This window comes from Danio aesculapii, chromosome 7 (genome assembly GCF_903798145.1).
Source record: "Danio aesculapii chromosome 7, fDanAes4.1, whole genome shotgun sequence".
Classification (NCBI taxonomy): Eukaryota; Metazoa; Chordata; class Actinopteri; order Cypriniformes; family Danionidae; genus Danio; species Danio aesculapii.
This window is the reverse complement of record NC_079441.1, coordinates 28,828,607-28,851,045: the sequence shown is the minus strand read 5'-3', so window position 1 is coordinate 28,851,045 and position 22,439 is coordinate 28,828,607. Positions and strand designations below refer to the sequence as shown.

General features: G+C 35.4%; 2 protein-coding genes across 2 annotated transcripts in view; one reads left to right on the top strand and one right to left on the bottom strand.

The window, feature by feature from the left end:
- Positions 1 to 60: 60 nt before the first annotated feature.
- aqp9b (aquaporin 9b) lies at positions 61 to 16,608 on the bottom strand. The gene is made up of 6 exons (XM_056461550.1): positions 16,371 to 16,608; positions 14,967 to 15,093; positions 8,001 to 8,138; positions 7,487 to 7,605; positions 5,875 to 6,092; positions 61 to 1,663 (listed from the first exon to the last, which is right to left on the bottom strand). Exons 1-6 carry the CDS (start codon positions 16,473 to 16,475, stop codon positions 1,495 to 1,497), a joined length of 876 nt encoding a protein of 291 aa, XP_056317525.1. The 5' UTR covers positions 16,476 to 16,608; the 3' UTR covers positions 61 to 1,494.
- A 4,206-nt stretch (positions 16,609 to 20,814) lies between these two features.
- Positions 20,815 to 22,439, top strand: part of aldh1a2 (aldehyde dehydrogenase 1 family, member A2) — a 43,940-nt gene continuing 42,315 nt past the window's right edge. Inside the window, exon 1 of the mRNA XM_056461549.1 lies at positions 20,815 to 21,093. Within this exon, the coding sequence (XP_056317524.1) occupies positions 20,977 to 21,093 (117 nt within the window). The 5' untranslated portion in view covers positions 20,815 to 20,976. The remainder of the gene's footprint in view (positions 21,094 to 22,439) is intronic.

The window sequence follows — 22,439 nt, the reverse complement described above, 5'->3', positions numbered from 1 at the left end:
ATGGATAAAAATACAATATATATATAATTCAATATATAATAGGATATCTTTAAATTGTACAAACAACTCTATAAATTCATTTAAGTGTCAAGCAATAAATTATTAAAATACCTTTTTTTGAAAATAGAAATAAAAACAAGACATATCACAAAACTATTTTTCCCCACAAACAATAATTATGAAATACTTACTAAATCTACAACTGATGCATTAAAAAGATGACAATAAATGAAAATTTGCTCATTCTCAGGCCAAAATAATGTCATAAACAATTGCACAGACCAATCATTTTGCTTGAGAAGGTCTCAATGTGTCATTGGGAGCCACAGGTATTCATATTGTTTTTCCTTTATTTGCTATTTATCTTAAAGAAACAAGTCACATGTCAGATGGCCTGAGAATGAGTAAATTGACAGCAAATAACACGTTTTTGAAAGAAGTAAAGCTTTAGGCTTTGCTGAGCCTGAAATGTTAACACTTTTGAACAGTGGCATCATGCACAATACTGCTGCAACACTCTTTCTTCAGCATTTTGATACACTGTAGCATGAATACTTAAGCTTAAATATTCTTAAGCTTATATTTAATATCGCAGATTAATTTTTTACATGCATTTCAACATTCATCCAGTTACCTCATGCAAGTTACCTTATCAGCCGTTATGCATGCATGTGCTTCCATTTATATTAAACGGTGCTTGCATTTACAGACAGCGAGGACCGTTTTATCAACAGAGTGGACAGTAAAGTACCTTTTTCCTTTATATTAATGAGAGAAAAACAACTGCTTATGGCAAGTTAAAGGGTTGTCAGGTGTTCTGGAATGTAAATTAAAGCACACAACAGTTACAGTAGCAATAGAATTAGACAAAGGATTGATAGTCTTCATAGGTATAAGCCTAGTAGTAAATCCTGCAATGAACGTGTCTTTAGAAATCCTGAGAAACCAATGGAAAGTCATGATTATGTGAAAATCATATATACAAATCATTATAAATCATACATCTTTTATATAAAATCCAGAGCAAATAAAATGGAGGATCTGTTAGCACCTCTTTATCTATTACTGGCAGTGGTGTTGACAATTGCTAATGAATGCTTTCCATAGAATACAGTAGTCAACATTTGAAGTGGATCACCATCTTCCATCAAAGTTTTTCTAAAACTATTGAACAACAACTATTCTAGTCCAAGGACAAGTCTGAAAAACATTTTTAATTTACTTCGAGTGTTGACTACTGTATGATTGATTATCATGTTGATGGATTAATCGGTGCTCTTTGAAACATTTCTACAGCTCTACAGCTGGTACAAACAGTAGAAAACTAGAATTAAGGATAATTACCAATTCCTGTCTTTCATAGCTGCTTGGTTTGTTGAATGTACTTGGCAAAAGTGATGGAGGTAAGACAGAGGAGGAAAGAGTGCAGAAATAACAGCGCTTTTGGTTTGAGGTCTATAGTAAAGAAAAAGATACTATACATTCCCTCTCTGTCTAGTTGACGGTGTTCAGCTCATATTTGTCTTTAAGGCTGTTGTCGTCTTCCAGGTTCTTGTCGGTCTCAGGGTGATGCATCTCGATCATCAGGAAGTAGATAGCAGCACCAACCACTCCGCCCACCATCGGCCCCACCACTGGAACCCACCACCAACCATTGCTATCACTGAACACACACACAAGAATACACACAGGACTGGCAAATGATTCTGAAGGTAAGAACTGACAGCGAATATAATTGAAATTGGACAGCGTTTGAACTGGAAAGGCATTAGATGAATTCGCTAGTCACACAAGAATTGTTCTATCATAACAATTAAATGGGTAAAGGTCACCTTTAAGTGTTTCTCATTGGTTTAAACACACATACACAGTACACATGCTATAGTTAAATGGTAAGATTTTACAGTTTATTTTACTCACTAAAGCTGCATCATTAAATGAAAATAACTCTAAATGACAACATTGTCAAATTTGTAAGAAATGTGACAATTGAACTTTGTATTCTAATAAGCTGATTATGTTAAAACATTTCAAAATGGCCTGAGAGAAGTTGCGTTTCATTCAGTGACATTCAGACTTGTATCTGTCCAAATATTGCAGAAAAAATGCCCAAATACTTGGGCCCATTGCATCCCAATAACTGTAGATACAAATAGTTGGAATTTCACTATTTTATTACAATTGTATTTCTACATTCTTATAACTACTCAAGTTGACTTAGGACAATATAAAACGATGCTTGGTTTTTCAACACAAGTTTCTGTCAAACCACTGGCTTAAAATGTTTTATTAAATTTCTTAACCCAATGTTGGGTCTGTCCAGATCTTAAAGTCAGCATGAAACAGAAATTCTCTTATCGTGATGTACAGGCAATTGAACAATTTCTGAAATGGAAAAAAAATATATAGATCTGTGCTCCATTTCATCCTTTAGGAACCGATTAGATTGTTGGGAGATGTGCATTGCTAACGAAATGGAGAAAAATTTTCATGCCAGATTACACTCAGATGCAAGTATATATCGCTGCAACCCAGAGACCGCCAAGTTGGAGGGATTTATGCCACAGGCAGAATTTGTGCTAGAAAGGTTACTGCACATAAACATAGTGTCATATTTGTGATGCTGTACAACAGTCAATGCTGTTTTTCTGTTTTGGTAGATTTAGGTTTGGGGTAGGTGTAGACATTAATAAATCACAATCGGTTGGACGCTGCGTTATATACAAGACATTAAATTAATTATTCAAAAAGGTTTGTCCAGCTCACTTGGAGTTCATGGGTGTCCCCGCACTAGGTACAGTTGCCTTGAACTGTGCTCGGGCTGACGTGCAGCGAGGGGTTTGCATCTTTAATAAACTATGGCAGTTCGGATTCATTAAGAAGTAAGAATGATTAATAAAATGATATGAAACAGTCCCTTAAAAGTTACTTCACGTCTTTGGTTTTGCGCTCGGACGCATCTTGCACTCACACTACAAGCGTACAAAGCCCAACCAAACCGCGCTCTGGCACACCTCTTCCAACCGGGCCAGGGCAAGCCAACTGAACCGGACCCATTCGCAATTTGGAGCACTCAGACTTGTCATTCAAACTGGGAAATAGTTTGGATACCCTAGTGTGAGTTAGACATGAGATGATAACCGTTTTCAAGGTATACTGTGGTTTGGAAAAGTCAAGGTTTTAAAACCACCAACATTTTCTGTAATGCAATTCCTAAGGTATGTGTAAAATTTTTTTAATTTACATTTTTTTTTTGTCTTTTAGGACAATAGTATCTTCAGCAGAAAAAAATATCCAAAGATGCTGTTTTAAATTTTAAAGAAATCTGTGTTTTTGAAACTAATGAAGACATCAGAAGTCAATGATTCATTTGAATTATTTAAATAAAAAAATAAATCTTTCAAAAAATAAAATATATTGTTTTCAAAGGGGAAAAAAGTTCTGTTTTTTTTGTTTTTTGTGTCTGTTTTTTACCCAGACGTTTAAAAAGAATATATTTTAGAGCAGTAACCACAATTCCGTGAAACCGTGATATTTTTATCCAAGGTTATCATACCGTCAGAATCTTATACTGGCCTATGCCTAGTGTGAGTAAAGCCCAAGTCCCACCAATTTAGCACAGGTCCAATCTCCATTTAAACCTCAAGAGAAACGCTCTGATAGCCCCACCCTAAAGTCATTCAATGTGACCAGATGTGATGAAAAAAATCTTATTGAGGGGAAAGTGAGGTTATTGTATTTGATTAAATTATGAGGGCAAATGAATTTTTACAAAATAATGAAATACACAGATACATCCTTTATAACAATAACTACTATATACAGTATATAAAATGTGTACATTTTAGTTTCATGCCAACTTTTAAAATTGAATTTGAAACTAGCCAGCTGTTTTTAGAGTGTAGGCATTGTCATTGTCATTGAATCGGACACTCTTGGACACTATATTACATGAAGTGATAGAGTGATTAGGAACATGCCTGTACATTCTATATCCTTGAGTTTGAAGTGTTGTTTTGTTTTCAGAATGATGGACAAAGTCAGCAGTGTTGTTGTCCAGTCTTGCTGTACAGACGCTAATGCATTCATTGTAATCTGTGCTTAGTGTGTCAGTCCGGTGCTCTCTGTCTGCAGGTCTCTCCCTCCCTCAATCCCTTGATCCTTTTATAGGCTAGTGAGACAAGTGCTTTGTGTCCTTCAACTTGCTCAGGTAAACGGGTAAACAAATGGAACAACTGCATAAAAAAGGTTTTCTGAACTGAATTCAAGCAAGTATCATGCACATTACAGTGTTTATACTGCACACGTATGCTTGTTACAGTGATGACATCAGAGACGTTTGCCCTCAGGTGACCCTTAATCCGGTCTCGAGCTGGAAGGCAGACAGAAATTAAGCAGACTGATCAACCACTTCCCCGTTTACTGGGCCACTGATATGTGATTAGCTCTTTCTGAATGTCATCCTAAGTGGGTAAATGTAAAGGGCTAAAAGACTAAATAAACAAATATATTTGACAGCTGAATGGCCAACTGACCAATCAGAATTACATACCATTTACACCATTTACACACGTGGAAACGCTTCTTGTCTAGACTGGTGTGTTGTTGTTTTGGTTTTTTTGGTTTTTGGAAAAACAATCTCTGTCCACAATATACAGCTGAAAATGCATCATATGTGATAATTCATGCTCACTGGCTATGCACATGTTTTGTCTGAATATTTTTTGTCTGATAACTTATCTTTATCTGTCTATACTGAAACAGAATACCAATGATTCCAAAGGAAAAGTGGGATATTTAGCGATTTAGAAGCTCTCTTTTTTGCTGGCCCACACTTCAAGACTCAGGTTTAACCTATAAATATCTTGTATTATAAATATTTTCATGTTTTTTTTATAGACCAAAAAACACCCAATGTCCTAATGATGTGGAAATTTACAGCGAATGTTACATTTGGGGTGAAATATGAATTTAAGGATGAGCAAAAACATGCTGGTTTTGTGTGTCTCTTTAAATGTAAAAGAGCTGCTTCTCCACTCCCACTATTCGTAAGTAGGCAGTGCCTTTACAGCTCATATCATGAATACTGTTAGTTTTTGATTATTATGTCTACTGCGCATCATTTTTAATATACTAATATGGACAGGAATTATATAAACATGGACTTTTGGGAAGAACAAGAGAATTACTCCCTTCGGAGTGGACTAGTAGCTCCCCTTTAACTATCCAGGAGAACCCATTAAAAATGAAATGCATCACAGTGATATGACATTTTCAGGAGATATGCATGAATGAGTCAAAGCCTACAGGGTTTTTAAGCGATTTCTTTGTTTAAATTTGGAATTACAAACATCTGTATTGTCGTATTTATTTAGCAATTCAGTGTGCACAAAATCAGATTTTTCTTTCTGTTGAAGAGTAACAACTGAAACTCTCTGCAACTAATGACCTACATTGTGATAGCTAAAAGAAGAGTAAGAGTGAAATACCACAACTCCTTCCCCCTTTAACAGGAAAAGTTAGAATGCACCCTGTCTTTGGCTTTGCTGCTCAATATTTATGTAAGGAGAATTCAGGGCGCCTCGTGTACATTTTTAAAATTGCTTCAATATGCAGGAGATACACAAGTGCATTAAAAAATTTATCTGCTCTGTCAGAAGAATGGTGATAGTCCTGTGCACTTAAAGTGTGTATAGAGTTTCTAAAGCTATGTTGGTGGGTGACTTCCCTCTGTTTTGCAGATGCTGGTTGGCTCTTAGCTTTATTGTACACACTCACACAAGCTAACTTCACTTTTAAAGCATCAGCAGTAATAAAGATAAGTAGAGAATTAAATTGCAACAAAAACTGTAGAATCAGCAAGATTTCTTTTACCTGAACACCTGTAATCCCCATCCCGCTATAGCTGTGAATAACCGAGGTCCCAAGTCTCTGGCAGGGTTGATGGGATATCCACAGTTTAGTGCCATTGACACTCCAATAGCCAGGATGCTCAGACCGACAAGCAAAGGCTCCATTCCTTTAGGTGCTCCAATGTTCTTCTTATCTACAATAGCTAGAATACAGAGGACCAGGGCACCTGCGCCAATCACCTGTGAAAACAGAAACTAATGATCAGCAAAACTTTATCTAATAGATCACTTGTCTTTCTTGAATGGATTCTGAGCTTAGTTTTTTAACAGCCGTTTTCGCTCTAGGCTGGTTTTTAACAGCAGATGGTGATTTAGGCTGGTTTTTGACAGAAGAAAGTGCTCTAGACTGGTTTTTAACAGCAGATATTGCTCTAGACAAGTTTTTAACAGAAAATTGTGCTCTAGACAAGTTTTTAACAGAAAATGGTGCTCTAAGCTGGTTTTTTAACAGCAGATGGTGCTCTAGACTGGTTTTTAACAGCAGAGGGTGCTCTAGACTGATTTTTATCAGAAGATGGTGTTCTAGGCTGGTTTTTAACAGCAGATGGTGTTCTAGGCTGGTTTTTAACAGCAGATGGTGCTCTAGACTGATTTTTATGAGAAGATGGCGCTCTTGACTGGTTTTTATCAGAAGATGGTGCTCTAGGCTGGTTTTTAACCGCAGATGGTGCTCTAGACTGATTTTTATGAGAAGATGGCGCTCTTGGCTGGTTTTTATCAGAAGAGGGTGCTCTAGGCTGGTTTTTAACCGCAGATGGTGCTCTAGACTGATTTTTATCAGAAGATGGTGCTCTAGGCTGGTTTTTAACCGCAAATGGTGCTCTAGACTGATTTTTATGAGAAGATGGCGCTCTTGACTGGTTTTTATCAGAAGATGGTGCTCTAGGCTGGTTTTTAACAGCAGATGGTGCTCTAGACTGATTTTTAACAGCAGATGGTGCTCTGGACTGATTTTTTATCAGAAGATGGTGCTCTAGACTGGTTTTTAACCGCAGATGGTGCTCTAGACTGATTTTTAATCAGAAGATGGTGCTCTAGACTGGTTTTTAACCGCAGATGGTGCTCTAGACTGGTTTTTAACCGCAGATGGTGCTCTAGACTGATTTTTTTTACCAGCAGATGGTGCTCTAGACTGATTTTTTTTACCAGCAGATGGTGCTCTAGACTGATTTTTACCAGCAGATGGTGCTCTAGACTGGTTTTTAACAGCAGATGGTGCTCTAGACTGATTTTTATCAGAAGATGGTGCTCTAGACTGGTTTTTAACAGCAGATGGTGCTCTAGACTGGTTATTAACCACAGATGGTGCTCTAGACTGGTTTTTAAGAGCAGATGTTGCTCTAGACTGGTTTTTAAGAGCAGATGATGATTTAGGCTTGTTTTTTAACAGAAGAAGTTGCTGCAGGCTGATTTTTAACAGAAGATGGTGCTCTGGGCTTTGATTTTAACTGCACACACAAATGGCAACAGGAAATACTATAATACTAGTATAAAAGTATTCTGCGTACAAGTGTAAACATTGTTTTAATTTTACAGTACAGTATAATAGCAATGAATTAATGTGTTTCACTTACCTGATCAATGAATCCATTTAGCAATGAGAGTCCTTCACGTGGATATGATGCAAATATACCTGCTGTGGCATTTGGACCAGATACTTCTAGCTTTCCATTAGCAAATTCTGTAAAGGCATCTATACATGGACAAGAAAATATTTTTAGGCCTGTAATGCTTAAAGATGCTGCAAGTGATGTATAATCCAACAGCTTTTCAACTAGATAAGTTTTAGAGTTTAATTCTAATGTAGTATTTTGCTGACAGTTCAGAGTAATTGTAAAATAATCGTATTGCAATTTGCAGCAATAAGCTTTACATCTTTCAGTGTAAAAAATCTTTCAGTTCTGAGTTACTTCTCTAATCTAATGTTAAATTTAAGGTCTATCAAAATGTATCAATGATCAGAACAAGACAAACCATTTTGTTGTTTATGTGTGCTTACAAATGTACTTGGGTATATGTTTCATTAGCCTGCCTTTGGAGAGAAGCCCATAACAGAAGCAATAATATAAAAGTGCCCTATAAACTTACCATAGTAAAGACAGTAGACGGCACAAGACCCAAAAAAGGCACCTAGAAATTGGGCCAACACATACACAGGGAATTTCTTTAGTGGGAGTTTCCCCAGGACAACCATAGCCAAAGAAACAGCAGGGTTCACATGTCCACCTACAAAGAGATGCCACAGCTGAGAGTTAGATTTCACAAAAAAGAAAATGATGCATTGGGTACTCGTTTATATATATATATATATATATATATATATATATATATATATATATATATATATATATATATATATATATATATATATATATATATATATATATAATATAATATAATATAGGGACTAAGCTGAAAAGAAAATGAATGAACTATTATTCTAGAAAAAAATAACACAAATCAATCCTAAATGTAGCTGAAAAACAATGTAAAGGCACAACTGGAGTAATGTTCTAAGACTTTTGCATGAATATTAATAATGAAAGTTCAATAGAATACAAAAAAATATATGCTTTATAAAATTATCTGTTGTCTTAGACCTGACTCATGGCTGAAAATTAATATTATGATGTCTTAGTTACCTCCCTGACTCATTACCTCCCTACCTACTTTCTGCTTCATAGCTATGCTTAGTCAAAGTATCATCATCATCGTCACATTATATAAACTTTAGCTTTGTCGACTTACATGTCGGCGCATATCGGCGTGCATGTAAACAACCGGGATAAGGGGGCAGCGTCAATTTGTTTTTTTTGTTTTGGTTGCACATAAAGAATAACAAACTTGCGTGTGCAAAAGACTCCAAATGTGAATGGCCCCTAACAACTTTATTCTTGGATAACCACTCTATACACTTGCATAAAGTAAATCTTATCTCAAAGCTTTTACTAAGGCACTTTTTTGTCTCCCCGTGCCGCCCCCAGCAAGATGCCACCCTGGGCGATCGCCCATATTGCCCATGCCTAAATCCGCCACTGCCAATACCGCACAAAAAATATACTAAAGGGAAAGTAAAAGTACACATTTTTAAACTACATAGGAAATTACAATTCCTGATTAAAAACTACTCAATTACAGTAATTGGAGTATATGTAATTTGTTACTTTACACCACTGATTTTAGGTGAACTCTGAGAGCTCCTCCATAGACAGCAATGGTCATAAAACAATCAAAGTACATAAAAAGAAACAAAAACACTGTTGATGTCATTGGTCTATGTACTCTCTTCAGCTGTCATGTCCTGGTGCACATTTGGGCAATATGATGCTTGTAGTAAAGCATGAAAAACTGCACTCTGATGACCTGACAAGGAAGAGAAACACTGGCAAACAAATCTGTTTTTGCAGTTTTTTTGGAACAAAGGTGTTTCATATGACTGCAGTTGAACCACTGAGGTCACATGGAAATGTTTTGACGTTTTTTTTTTTTACTTTAACATCTTTGATCTTTGTTGTGTGTGAACACCCTCTAAGAGATGACAAACTTCCGATGATGGCAAAGTATCTGCACTGTTTTTCGCGGTCCACTTTTTTATGGTGATTTTGTATTGATTGAGGTTTGCATAAAAGCATACTGAGGTTTTAGTACAAATGATTTTTTAATAGGATCAAAACAGTGTATTGCATCATTTATTTTGTACTGATGCGCTTTGTCTTTTTGCTGTGTTGGTATATACAGTACTCTCACTTTCCCTCTGTTAATCCAAACAATGTCTTCTTAAACGGCCTCGTAAACACCGTCTACAGAAACGAGTGGAGGAAGTCAATGGGAATTGGGTCTGACATAATCTGGCTAAGTCTTCTGACATCACCACAGGACTTAGGAGTAACACTGCTTTGACATATGAGCGCTCAGGCCTGCGGTACTACCTCTAACCCCATCATACACACCGCTTCGGCTCTAATGCCAGCAGAACAGAGCGGAAAACACTGGCCTTTCCTGACCCTCGCAGACCTGGACTGTTCACTCAGCTCACTGGTAGCTGTAAACAGGAAATCAAGACCTGTTTGATTTCTGTTTTAAATTAATAGTCATTAAGCAGGTACCCAGTTTTGTTGTTTGGATCTTTTTTTAAATCAAAGAGAACAGAATTAGCATCATAACAATGTCGTAATGCCGTAAATTACATAATGAAATTAAACTGGTTGGTTAAAGAAAGAACATTTTCATTGACTAGTCTTAAAACCAATCTTTTTCACTTACAAGTTTTTGTTTACACTGAAATCTTTTTCTGATTGAGTACTTCTTGTAGAGTTTTAGGCTTCATAATGATGGGCCAGTGCCTAGAGCTGATTGCACCTGGGACGTGTGCTCCAGAAAAGCTCATTAGTTCAATACTGTAGTCATCATCACAGCACGCAAGATTATCACAGTCATGTGGGCTGCTGGGCTAACCAGCTTATTCATGCACAAATGCCCACTTTTGATGACTTTTACTGCAGATGGCTGGCTATATTTAACATTATACATATGTTTATACTGTATATGGCTCTGCCTGCCCCCGTGTTGTATTGTGAGAGGGGGAAATGCTGGAAGCATATGGTGAGGAATATTGTGCAAACTTGTGCCCTATTACCCTTGATAATTCAGTTGCAGCATTGAACACAAATTTTTATACTGCACCACAACACTGCATCGTTTTACAAACTACTTTTAGGGCAATCTCAATGCCATTTTATTAATTTTTTTAAGTTGTTCTTATTATTTTAAATAACTGTTAGCACATTTCTATTTGTTATTCTCCTTGATGCAAACTTTTATGTCTTTTACTGCAATAAAAATCCTGTAAAACAAATGAAATTCAAGTTTGAATAAAAGGGCGAAGCATAATGCTAATTATAATGTTATTAAAGGGTGGTCCAGAGTGAATTTTTAAGGCTTGGTTGTGTTCATGGGGTGCAAATCAATGTGTGCTCATGCTTCATTTGTTAAAAAAAAAAAATCACATTATTTTACTTTAATTATATACAGCAACTCGGCTAACATGAAAATGACAATCATATTTCCTAGTTCCTCTGAAGGCCCACCCTTAGGAGGCTCTGAATGGTCTGCTAATGTGCTGTGATTCGTGGATTGACATCAACAGGAAGCACCATGCCTCTACTAACTAGCGTAACTGTTAGCCGTATCAGTTTAAGCCTGAATCAGACAGAAAATGAAAATGACACAGCTGATCCTAATGCCTGCTGTCGAAAATAAAATCTGACAAGTGTCTTTCATACATATTCGGAATAAGCATGTGTAAGTAATATGAATTGTTCATATATCTTTTGCGAGTTTGTTATTTGAGATGTAGAACACAGGGAAAGCAGCGGGTGTTTGCACGGGTTTGACATTTGTCAAACGATTTTGTAGCTAAATTGTTAGCGGTGCCAAACAGCATTCCCCATTGTTTACATCCATTTATGTCCTTGCTACAACACACTGTTCATGCTAGAAACTGTGCATGTAATAGGTCAATTTTAACAAATCTTCTATTATGTTTTTTTTTTTTTTTTTTTTTTTGTAGTGGAAAGCCTGTCCTGCTCCTTGTGGTCAAACAACTTGAGGTCAAACAATGAATTAAACTGAAACTGACCGGCGCAATGAATCATTTTGCCATTAACAGTCAAAATGGTTTAATATAGACTACTCTTTTGTTTTTTGATCATACAGGTAACAAAAATGCATTATTCAAAGCTGAATATTTAACTTTTATTTTATTTGTATTGTAGTTGTATTTAACAAATTTATATTATTTGTATTGTAGTTGTATTTAACAAACCAGTTTGTGTTTTGGCCATGGAAGTATAGCGGACCTTGACACACTTCACTTCACCTCAGATGTTATTCGTTCTACTTGTTTATTTTGTAGATAACTGACCGACAAAAATACATTAAAATACAAATTATACCATACACAACTGTGCAGTGATGATTTGTTTTGCTCTATGGAAATTTAAAAAAAATTAATACTCTGCTGTCATTTTTGTATCACAAACATCTGTCATATATTGGCAAAATTTTTATTAAAATTATTTATACAAAATTATTATTATATGCTACAGTAGACTATACTTTAAGTCAACATGAATGCGTCTTGTCGATGTCTCTCATCACCGCGGCCACATCATGCTCTAGTAAAGAACAGACCTACATTTGACCTGCCTCTAAGCAAAGCCTTTATTGGTATACTGTTATTTCTGTGGCAGTTTGACACAGGCTATAACTGAGGACAATTAACTAATTCAAAACACTCCGTTACCTAAACTCACCATGAGTGAGACGGGAAAAATAAACGGCGCTCTGCACTAAGGTAAAATCAGATTCTCAAGTCATGATCTTTAAACCAAAGACTTGTATGAAAAATGCTGATAGAGGTTTGTGATATAAGAATTACAATGGAGCATTAAAAATTCTTATTTTCAGTGGATCGAATGATTTGAGCTAGTAGGCCTGCTATATTGATTTGACGAAAGAAAAAAACTTAGTATGATTGGAAAAAAAACATTTGTACTCCAAGTGAAAAATATTTGGTGCAGGCCTTTTATTCTTATTTAGATTACTCTGTTTTTCTTTACAACCCTTAAAGTTTCACACGCAAAAAAAGGTAATAAACTCAAAAAGGCCGGTGATGACTGTAATAACCACATCACCTCACGACGGTGATGTGGTTATCGCCACACCCTTATCTATGACCGTTTCAGTTTAACAAATTTTATGTGTGAAATGAAGTGTTTCTTCACTACTTAGTTGCTGTATACAGTAACACTCGAGACAGCTTATGAAGTCGGCTAGACATCTTTTAGACTTCCAAATGCAGTCAGATTCAGTAGATTTCATAGAAAGATTTCAGTAGATGCCAGAAAGTAAGAATAAGTCATATGTCTAGAAGTCTGTTATCTCTTAAATTTGCAGAGAAACAACTGGTTACATGCCAAGATCTCTCTTGTACATTCAATACAGAAACGGGCAACACAAAAACACCAGACTTGTTTTCTTGACTAGACTAAAGCTACTACTCGTTGTGAAAATGAGATTACCCGGAGTCCATTCAGCTCAGAGCAGTGAGGTTAGGATAAGTGGATCAGTGTGTAGTTAGTTATTGCCAGTAGTCTCCTGCCACTTTGTCATCTCTTTGACTTTGTAAACGTGCTCTTGTTTACTGTTTTCTTGCTGCCTTTACTGCCATAGCTTAAAGCGATTTAATGGAAATTCCTGGAATCATCTCCCTTATTATGACACATTACAATAAAAGCTTCACCTCAACATAATCCTTGAGGAATTGTCTTAATGAAGGCCAGACATACATGTCCGTTCTGGTATATCAAACCCAAGACGCCGCCGCTTGACACCAAGCCTTATGCAAGATTTAATAGCATGGAATTCACTCATCCTTACACTATTTTCATAAGAAATTTATACTATTTTTGGCCATGAGAAGTCGAGAATTTTAAACACAATAAGCACCACACTCCCTCTATTATATCTTTCATTAATCTTAAAAGATTTTCAGAAAGTATAAGTTTGTTATGGTCTACAGCACATCCACTCTTCACTCTCTCCTTGGTGTCAAAGATCGAGATGAAGTGCTCAATATGGGGTGTATTTGATTCACTTGGCTTATAAATGCAGAAAAGGCTTTTTCATCCTTACTAGTCCTTCAACCAGAGCTAGGTTTTAATGGATTAAACACACAAATAAAGCAATAGAAGAATAAATTGTGGTAAAAAAATTATGGATGTTCTGATCTGTAAGATATTGTATTAAGTTGTGTTATATTTCATCAGCTGTCATATATAAATGTAAAACACTATTTGTGATAGGAATGCATGCTAAACTGTCTGATTTGTAAAATATGAAACAGACCAACAGTGATGAATAATATGCATGTGCAATGCAATCATTTTGGGGTTTGTGGACTTCATTCAATACTTCCTGTTTGATTGATACTCTAAAATATATTTTTTTATCTGGAGAGACTTTAAAGGAATTATAGGTTAACACTTTACTTTGAAGGGGGACAAAAACAATTTTTTGTTCCACTGAAAATGGTGATCAGAAACATTTTCATAGCACAATTATAACAGGCTCATGGAAGTCATGTTTATGACAGATTTGTGACCTTAACAAGAATTTAGTTTTCTTGGTAATGTCAGTTTGTCATGAAAAAAATAGGTTGTGATGTTTTTATGTCAAATCTTTTTTTTTTTATGTCAAAGATCTCTAAAACAATGTCATATTTGCATTTCAAAAAACAACTGAGTGAATGACACTTAATAACAATTGTCAAATGTGTAAAAATCTCCTTAATGTTCATGTCATAATTATAAAGGTGGCATGACAATCTTATGAACACCCCTTCAAGTAAAGCGTTACCCAATATTGTCTAAATTTTAATGGATAGCAAAGAGCTGATGTACATATTTTGCACACTATACTAGTTTAAATACAATTCTGCATTCATTTAATAAGAAAAAATGTTTATATTTTATTTTTAAGTCATTTTAAAACTACAACATACAGGTTTTTGTAGTTGTCATCATAAACACGGCTGATTTAATACCTAAAATTGCACATAGCATTAAAATACTGTATCTGATCTGGACTCTGTATCAGTACATACTCAGATATTTTAGATATGGCAATTGGTTGCATATAGGAAATCGGTGGCTTAGGTGGCTACTCGGTGTGTAGATTGTAAGTAGATCAGAGATCACAAACAAATGTGAAAAACAGCCCTGATGAACAGCTAAATATGACCTTTGAAATGAAAAGATATTTTGAACTCGGTGGTCCCAAACTGATGTATTTACTCAAACAACTGAACTGTATTTCTTTTCGAATTGTTTCATTAATTCGATTTGAAAGTTCTGATACATCAGTTTGTGTTTGTGTGTGTCTAATTTTTGCTATTTATTGACTATAGAATATATAAGGCATAAATATGGCAGTCAGGCGTATTGAAGTTTGAACTGTACGTGTGTGTTCTAGACTTGTCCATTGGTCAGTTACCTGACACGCCTCCTGCCATGTAGACGGCCAGCATCACCCCTAGAGTAAAGCCAAAATGGATGGTGAGAAGCTGTCCTTTTGCTTCTCTGCTGAGGACAGACTGGGCCACTGAACCGCAACCGAAGAGCTACAAACAGGAAATGGATGGAGGGAAGATGATTTAGGAAGACAATTAGTGGAAAAAGCTACCGCCATGTAGATAAGAAAAGCACTTTTGTTGTCAAGCACTTATTCAAAACTAATTAGTTGGGCAGCTCGTTCAAAAGCTCAGACCATTATGGTCAGGGCGGCACCCCAAAGCTACAAATCTGTCAGGATGGATCAGAGTCGTTCACGTAATTAACAGCAGTAGAATACACTGCAGGAAAAAAGCAAGTGTATTTCTTGTACTATCAGAATAAAATGGTTTAAATGATAAAATGTCGAAGTCAAAGATATTGTCTTTTTCTTTTTCTCTTTAAATTGTATTGCATGGGCAGAGCGTAAAAGAATTTTTAATTAATAGCAACATCTAAAATTACAATATGAACATTTAAAAATACATTTATGACATTTATTATTTGAGTCACCACTTGAAAACATCGGACAATTCTGAAAAATACCTTTTGTGCTGCAAATTTAAGAACAAAAACTGCTTATACAATACAAAACTTTATTGTCAGACTTGAATCTGAAATTTTTCTTGCATAACAGCAAGATAAATATTCCTTACAAAGAGACAAAGACATACAAAAAAAATCATTTTACACGGACCTTATCCAGCTTCAAGACAGCCAGATGTAGAAATTACTTTTTTAATTTCACTTCATTACATCTTGGGACTCCAAGTAGACTACTATAAATATTTATTTTACCCTGAATTTATATTTATTCATTGATTGTGTGCATCTGTGTCCACATTTTTACCCAAGAGCTACAACACAAATCTTATTTTAATTCTTCTTTTTTGGGACAAATTTGCAAAAATGTATTTTTTTACTCTGTTAATTTTTAACATTCACTTCCAGAAGTAGTTTTTCTTTGTGAAACCGACTGAGATAAATCATTTTAACTTAATACATACGCCTTTAATAGCCATTAGAACTGATCAATAAGAAAAACAAATAAGATGTCACTTAGTTGGTCTATAGAGGGTGTTGCATTTACACAATGCATTTATTCTAAAGCTCTATGTGACCACATACTGTAAAGCTACTATTACCACATCACACATTTTAAAGTTAAGTGCTTCTTCAGAATAAAATAATAGACTTCATCCTCACTCAAAATCGAAACCGACACAACACAGCTCCCTAAACCTGCAGTTGTAATCCAAATTCTGTCGCAATTTTGTATATTCAAGCTGTCATGTCAAGTTCAGTTCACTTAGCCTAGTTTTGAAGTTCTGACAAGTGAAAGACTTACTATTAACACGAACGTCCCAAGTAATTCTGCCAGAAACTCTCGGATGATGTCCCGCCTCAGGACGCATCTCCCCCTTAGATTTCGGATGTTTTCGACATACTCCATGTTTTCGCCGACAGCTGAGATGTGATGAACGGACAGACAGTTGAAGAGCTGATCTCGCTGGAGTTTAAGTGTCTTAGGTTTTAACCTTCCCCGCCCCTCCTGCTACTCAGATGTCATTAAACACACTGACACGACAGGTCGCTGGTTCCTCTTTGCTCTCTCTCCATCATCCATCCTCCCCATGCTGAGACAAACACGACCAGAGTCCGCTCAACTAGCAGTAATTACGGAAATGTCAGTGCTTGGCATATTTGTTTTTCTATTGTTTGCGAACAAATGTACAATTCGGAGGGGATTGAGTTCTGTGAGGAATCAGACTCGTTAGGAAACTTATTTAAGACCTCTAATAGCACGACAAATTTTTAAAGTGATTTATTATACTATATTAAAATAATTAGTAAGAGCCTTCTACAGTTAAGCACGATGATCAAATACAAAACCTATAGCCTATGAAAGGACGCTGATTTGTAGAACTATTAATAAAATAATTTTTAAAATATAATAAACAATAATCAATTAATATAATTTTTAATGATTTAAAAAATAAAATATTAAAATATTTTAGGTAAAGTTAAATGTAGTTTTAGTGGAGTTAAATAGTAAACAAAATACAATAAAATTATTGATTAATATAAAATATATTAAATTAAAAAGTGTGTTTATGATTTTAATGATTAAAAAAAACTAAATATTTTAATGTAGTAAAAAATCTAATGTGTTTTTAATGTAGTTAAATAGTTAAAATATACAAATTAGGCAAGGCAAGTTTATTATGTAACTTATTTCATACGCAGTGACAATTCAAAGTGTTTTACATAATAATATAATGATTAATAAAAATAAAAAAATAATTAAAAGTTTGTTAAAACGGGTTTTAAAAGAATGAAAAAGAAAAGACATAATAGTTTGATCTGTCGGACGTATAGTAGCACAGTTCTCATTCAGTAAAGGCACAGCTAATAGATGTGTTAAATCATGATTTGATGTTGGAGCACACCCGATCATTTCTGGAAGCTGATTACAGCAGCTGGGGGCGTAGAATAAAACTAATAATCTATTAAAACTTTATTTTGTGTGATTTTAAACACCTTTAAAAAATAACTTTAAAAACATACTTTTAATGTATATATTGGGGGTCAAGATGAAAACTTAAAAATACAATTCACTCTTATCTCCTCCGCACACGCAGCACAATAGAAAAGGGGCATTATTTATTCAATATAACACTTTAATGCCCTTTCTTAAATAAATCATGTAAAGTTTTCCTTCCAAATTAAAAACAGCATTTTTGTCATTTAATGCATTTTATCTAAAACATAATAATTAAAAAGTCGTCATGATTTCAAGACGTGTTTATCTATATATTTTAGGAGACATTTCAAAGAAAATTTCGATCACAACAAAAATGAGGACTTTATTCCGTTTATTTATCATGTAGCCTATCATCACATTTATCATGTTCGGGGAGAAATGCTATGAATTACAAAATTTGCAATAAAGATAAATATTTTAGACATATTCAAACTCATAGTTATTAAATATTATTATTTTTGTCATAAGTTTACACATCTTTCGAGGAGTTTTTTTTAATGAGAAACGCTGGCTTTCGTGTGTAATGTTTATTTTTGTCCACCAGGTGGCGCTATTAAACCAAATAAAAAACAAAGTGACCGTCAGCGGCGTCTTATGACAGCAGAGCAGCTTGCGGGACAGAAGAAGCCATAGGATGGTAGCGGTATGTTTTGTTTGCATTAATCACTGTCACTTGTTCAGGGGTGTCGTCTTTGATGTGAGGCAGACACTGTCAGTGCTGTGAAAGGAGGGGGATGTGCTGATGGAGAAAAAGCACCCCAGTGGGTTCTAACAAATTATAACACCCCGTGCCCTTCATCATCTTAACAGCCCCTCGGCCCTCAGCACGTCACACACGATAACAGCGATCACGCAGACTCGCTATTTTAAATATTATAGAAATGTTAGGCTATTTAAAGTTATTGAAGGCTAAGGTTGAATTAAAGAGATAGTTCACCCCAAAATGAAACTTATGTCATCATTTGTTCACACTTAACTTATCAAAAATCTTTTTAGGGTTTCATTCTTCTGTTTAACACAAAAGTAGATAATTCGAAAAATGTTAAAAACGGCTACCATTGATTTTCATGTATTTGTTTTACATATATGGAAATCAATTGTTACAGGTTTTTAAACATTATTTAAAATAAGTTATTTTGTGTTTAACAAAACATAAACCTCATAAATGTTTGAAACCACTTTAGGGTAAATTGTGAGTAATTTTTAATTTTTGTGCGAACTTTCTATCCCTTTAAGTGTAGCTACAGTGCTCAGCATAATTGAGTACAACCTATTTAGCAAATGAATGTTTTGATCCATTTCTCAGTGAATATTGGCATGTATTTTGGTGCATTTAAACAAAACAGATTTGTTAAACAGATATATTTATTGTAATAATATTTAGTCTCCAAACATATTTAGAAATTGAAAGATAATGCAATTTCAAGCAATATTTAAAAAAATTATAACCTACAAATTTCTACTAAATTTTTATTTATTTATTTATTTGTATTTTTATTTTATTTTTTTACTACTCTTGATTTTTCCTCTTTTTAAAATTTTTTTATTTAATATTTTTCTATAACATATACATTTGGATGAGCTAGTTTTTGGGCCGTTATCGTGAGTTATTTTGTTAGATAAGCTCCAGATTTGGCTTCAGTACTGACTAATCTAATGTATCTGCACAAATATAATATTGTATAGTTTCCTATTAAAAATATGAATTTAAAAGAGAGATTTGTGAGGGGTGTACTCATATATGCTGAGCACTGTACATGACAGCTATTTTGATCTCGGGTTTAGGATATTTGCAGGCCACACAGAGCACCTAAAATGTTTTCAAGTACAAACGGACACTGTCAGTTTAGTGTGTGTATGAACATTTTCTAAAATAATTTATGTATTTGTTTATTTGTAGGCTACAAATTGGAGCCATATAATTTTATTACCAATATTAGACTACCTATATATTTAAGGCGCTAAACAATTATGTAGGCTGTATTAATTCACCTCAATCCGTGATTATTCCAAATTGCCTAAAGATAGTCATGAAATTCTCCACAACATTAAACACTACTAAACTCCTGAATGTTTCCTCCTGTGGATGTGTGAGATTATTTGTTTTATTTATCTGTGACATGTTTTTGCCGTGATCCGGTGTTTTGACGAGCTTCGGTCCTTACTATGCAGTTACACAGTAGAAGTGTGAATGTCTGTGTTTGCTAATCCTTTAAACCACAAACTCCTCGAGAGTGTTAAAAGCCCTTTTAGATGGTCTTTAATGTTTATTGGATATTCTGAGGTAAATGCTAACGGAGTGCCCGCGCTGCAGGAGGCACGACGAGGAAATAACCTGAGATCGCTTGATGTAGATTGTGGAAAAACATTCTGACGGACAGATATGTTACAGGAGAATCTGTGAGATTCAAAGGGGCAAACGGACCTGGCCAAAGAAAACTTTAACGTTTACGTGACAGTTTGAGCACCCAAGTGGAGAGAAACACTGGCTGGTCTTTATTCTTTTAATATAGTGGCTTATATTTCTTATTTTTCTCAGTGCTTGCTTGCAGCTGGAAGGGCTTCCGCTGCGTAAAACATATGCTGGATAAGTTGACGGTTCATTCCGCTGTGGCGACCCCTGATAAATAAAGGGTCTAAGTTGAAGAAAAATGAATGAATGAATATAGCTTATTTTGAAAAGGAAATAAAAGTGTTTAGTGATCTGCGTATCAGCTGGCGAAACATACATACCCTACTGTTAATAAAGCATGGAAGCTGCATTTCAGCAACCTTAAAGCAATAAAATGAAACAAAATAAAGTAACTAAAATAAAAAAGTAATTTGTTAAAAATAAATCTTAAAACGTTTCCAAGATTTTATTCTTTCATAGGAGCATATCAAATTAAATGTATCAATTTTATTTCTGATCTACACCTTAAAACGAGCCAGGCATAGGTTTGTGACATTAACTATAGCTATGCTAAAATAGGTTAATAGAGTATTTTGACTCTAAATTGAGCATTTTAATTGACCACATGAAACACATTTTCTGGTTATCTGACAAAACATTTTACTACTGCCTGTCAGCTGAATTTCTTCCTGATAAATCCTGAATCTCCTTCATAGTGTTGTCTTGAGAGTGGGTGGTATCTCTCTCTCTCTCTCTCTCTCTCTCTCTCTCTCTCTCTCTCTCTCTCTCTCTCTCTCTCTCTCTCTCTCACTCACTCACTCACTATGGTCAGAGAGGGAGAGAGAGAGTAGTTTATGTAAATGCTCCATTTTAATTATATTAGGAGGACGGCCCTATTCCCTGCCCAATAAAAATGGACCAGGGCTGACACCTGGTTATAAACACAGGAAGGATTCCAAAGTTGTAATCGCACATCGGCAGGGAAAAAAAACCCAACCGGCATCTTCAATAGACGCGATGACCTCCAGTAAAGTTGAACTGCCAGGAGAGGTGAAGAACGACCCGGCTGCGCTCATGGCATCTCTCCATCTGATGCCCTCACCGGTACCCAATCCTGAGATCAAGTACACCAAGGTTTGTCAGACTTTTTCAAGAATGAAACGGGAAATGCAAACTTTGGTTAGATGGCACGTTTAATCAGTTTTAACTCTCCGCGCAAACTATGTAATGTGAGGGAAAAGTACATGAGAGGCTTAAACATTATTATTTGAAACAAGGTTTTAATTTTTAAGATACTTTGTCAAAGTACTGTACATTATGCCTTCACCAGGAGACTTGTTCTTGGATATGCTTTTGGTCTACAAGTTGCGAGTTTTGGCGATTGTCTCGTCTTTAAGTATGCAAACTGATTGCGCTCTTGGCAATACACACTGCATTAATACGCATTTCAGTCTAATGTTAAACAAACTTCGTTTGTGTCAATTTAAAGAGAAAGATAATCCAGATATGCTACCTGTTACCTGTAATAGAGGCACGTAGATCATTAAAGTTTATATCGAACTTAAAAATGACCTTTTTTAACCGGTAAAGAAGTTTTGTCTCAAACTTTTTCTGAATTAACGGAGCTTTATGTGATTCAGCCGAGTTAATTCTTAATTTCATCACGATTGGGACAAGAAAAAAATCTCACGCATACAATATTAGTGATCGAAACACAACCTTGATCTGACTTCACTGACATTTTATTTGCAAACTGAATCAAATGCGTAAATTGGCTACTACCCTAAATATTGAAACTAGTTTTGATAACACTGAAAGATGCAATGCGGATAAAACAAGCTAAAACGACGGAATGTAAGCCAGTCAACTTATTTTAGACACTACTTTTGAACGTATGTAATAGTGCTGCAACATTTTTAGCGGTTTATGCACTAATGTAGCCAATCTGTAAATATGAAAGAGCTGAATCATTCCATAAAATGATTATAGAATATAACTCTGTTGTGTTGTTGGTTAGGTCACCTTAAACTATGCCGCGGTTTTGACAGTAATATTTTTATTGCCGTGAGGTGAGAGGATAAAGTCAAAGTGCAGTGCAGGCCAATTATCACTGAGAGGAAAGTTCAGCCAGAGCTGAGACACCTGTGACACACACACACACACACACACACACACACACACACACTGCATCTGCTCCTGGTCCTGCTCTCATCTCAAACTTTCCTTTAGAAGCAGATGGGAGTGTGAGAAGGATTCATGCTTAGGAATTTGAATTATCCGGTGTGTGCTGCTTGTATGGGTGTGTGTTGGGTTTCAGTCTGGGCATTGGTGATGTGAACTCCCCTCGTACCCTCTTCCATCTCTCTCTTTCACTCATTTTCTCCATGTCTTTCTCCACCCCCATCAATTTTGAATTTGTGTGCCTGGTGCAGTGCAGCACAGGCTCTGATGTAACAGTCCAAATATGCCCAATCAATATG

Bases quoted from the DNA above. Each gene is read 5' to 3' on its own strand.
- aqp9b (XM_056461550.1), bottom strand. From the start codon at position 16,475: ATGGAGTATGTCGAAAACATCCGAAATCTAAGGGGGAGATGCGTCCTG. The intron at 6,093-7,486 runs GTAAGTGAAACA...CTGTTTTCACAG, and splicing joins TAAATGGATTCATTGATCAG to GTGATTGGCGCAGGTGCCCT. The intron at 1,664-5,874 runs GTAAAAGAAATC...GTGTGTGTTCAG, and splicing joins TGGGGATTACAGGTGTTCAG to TGATAGCAATGGTTGGTGGT.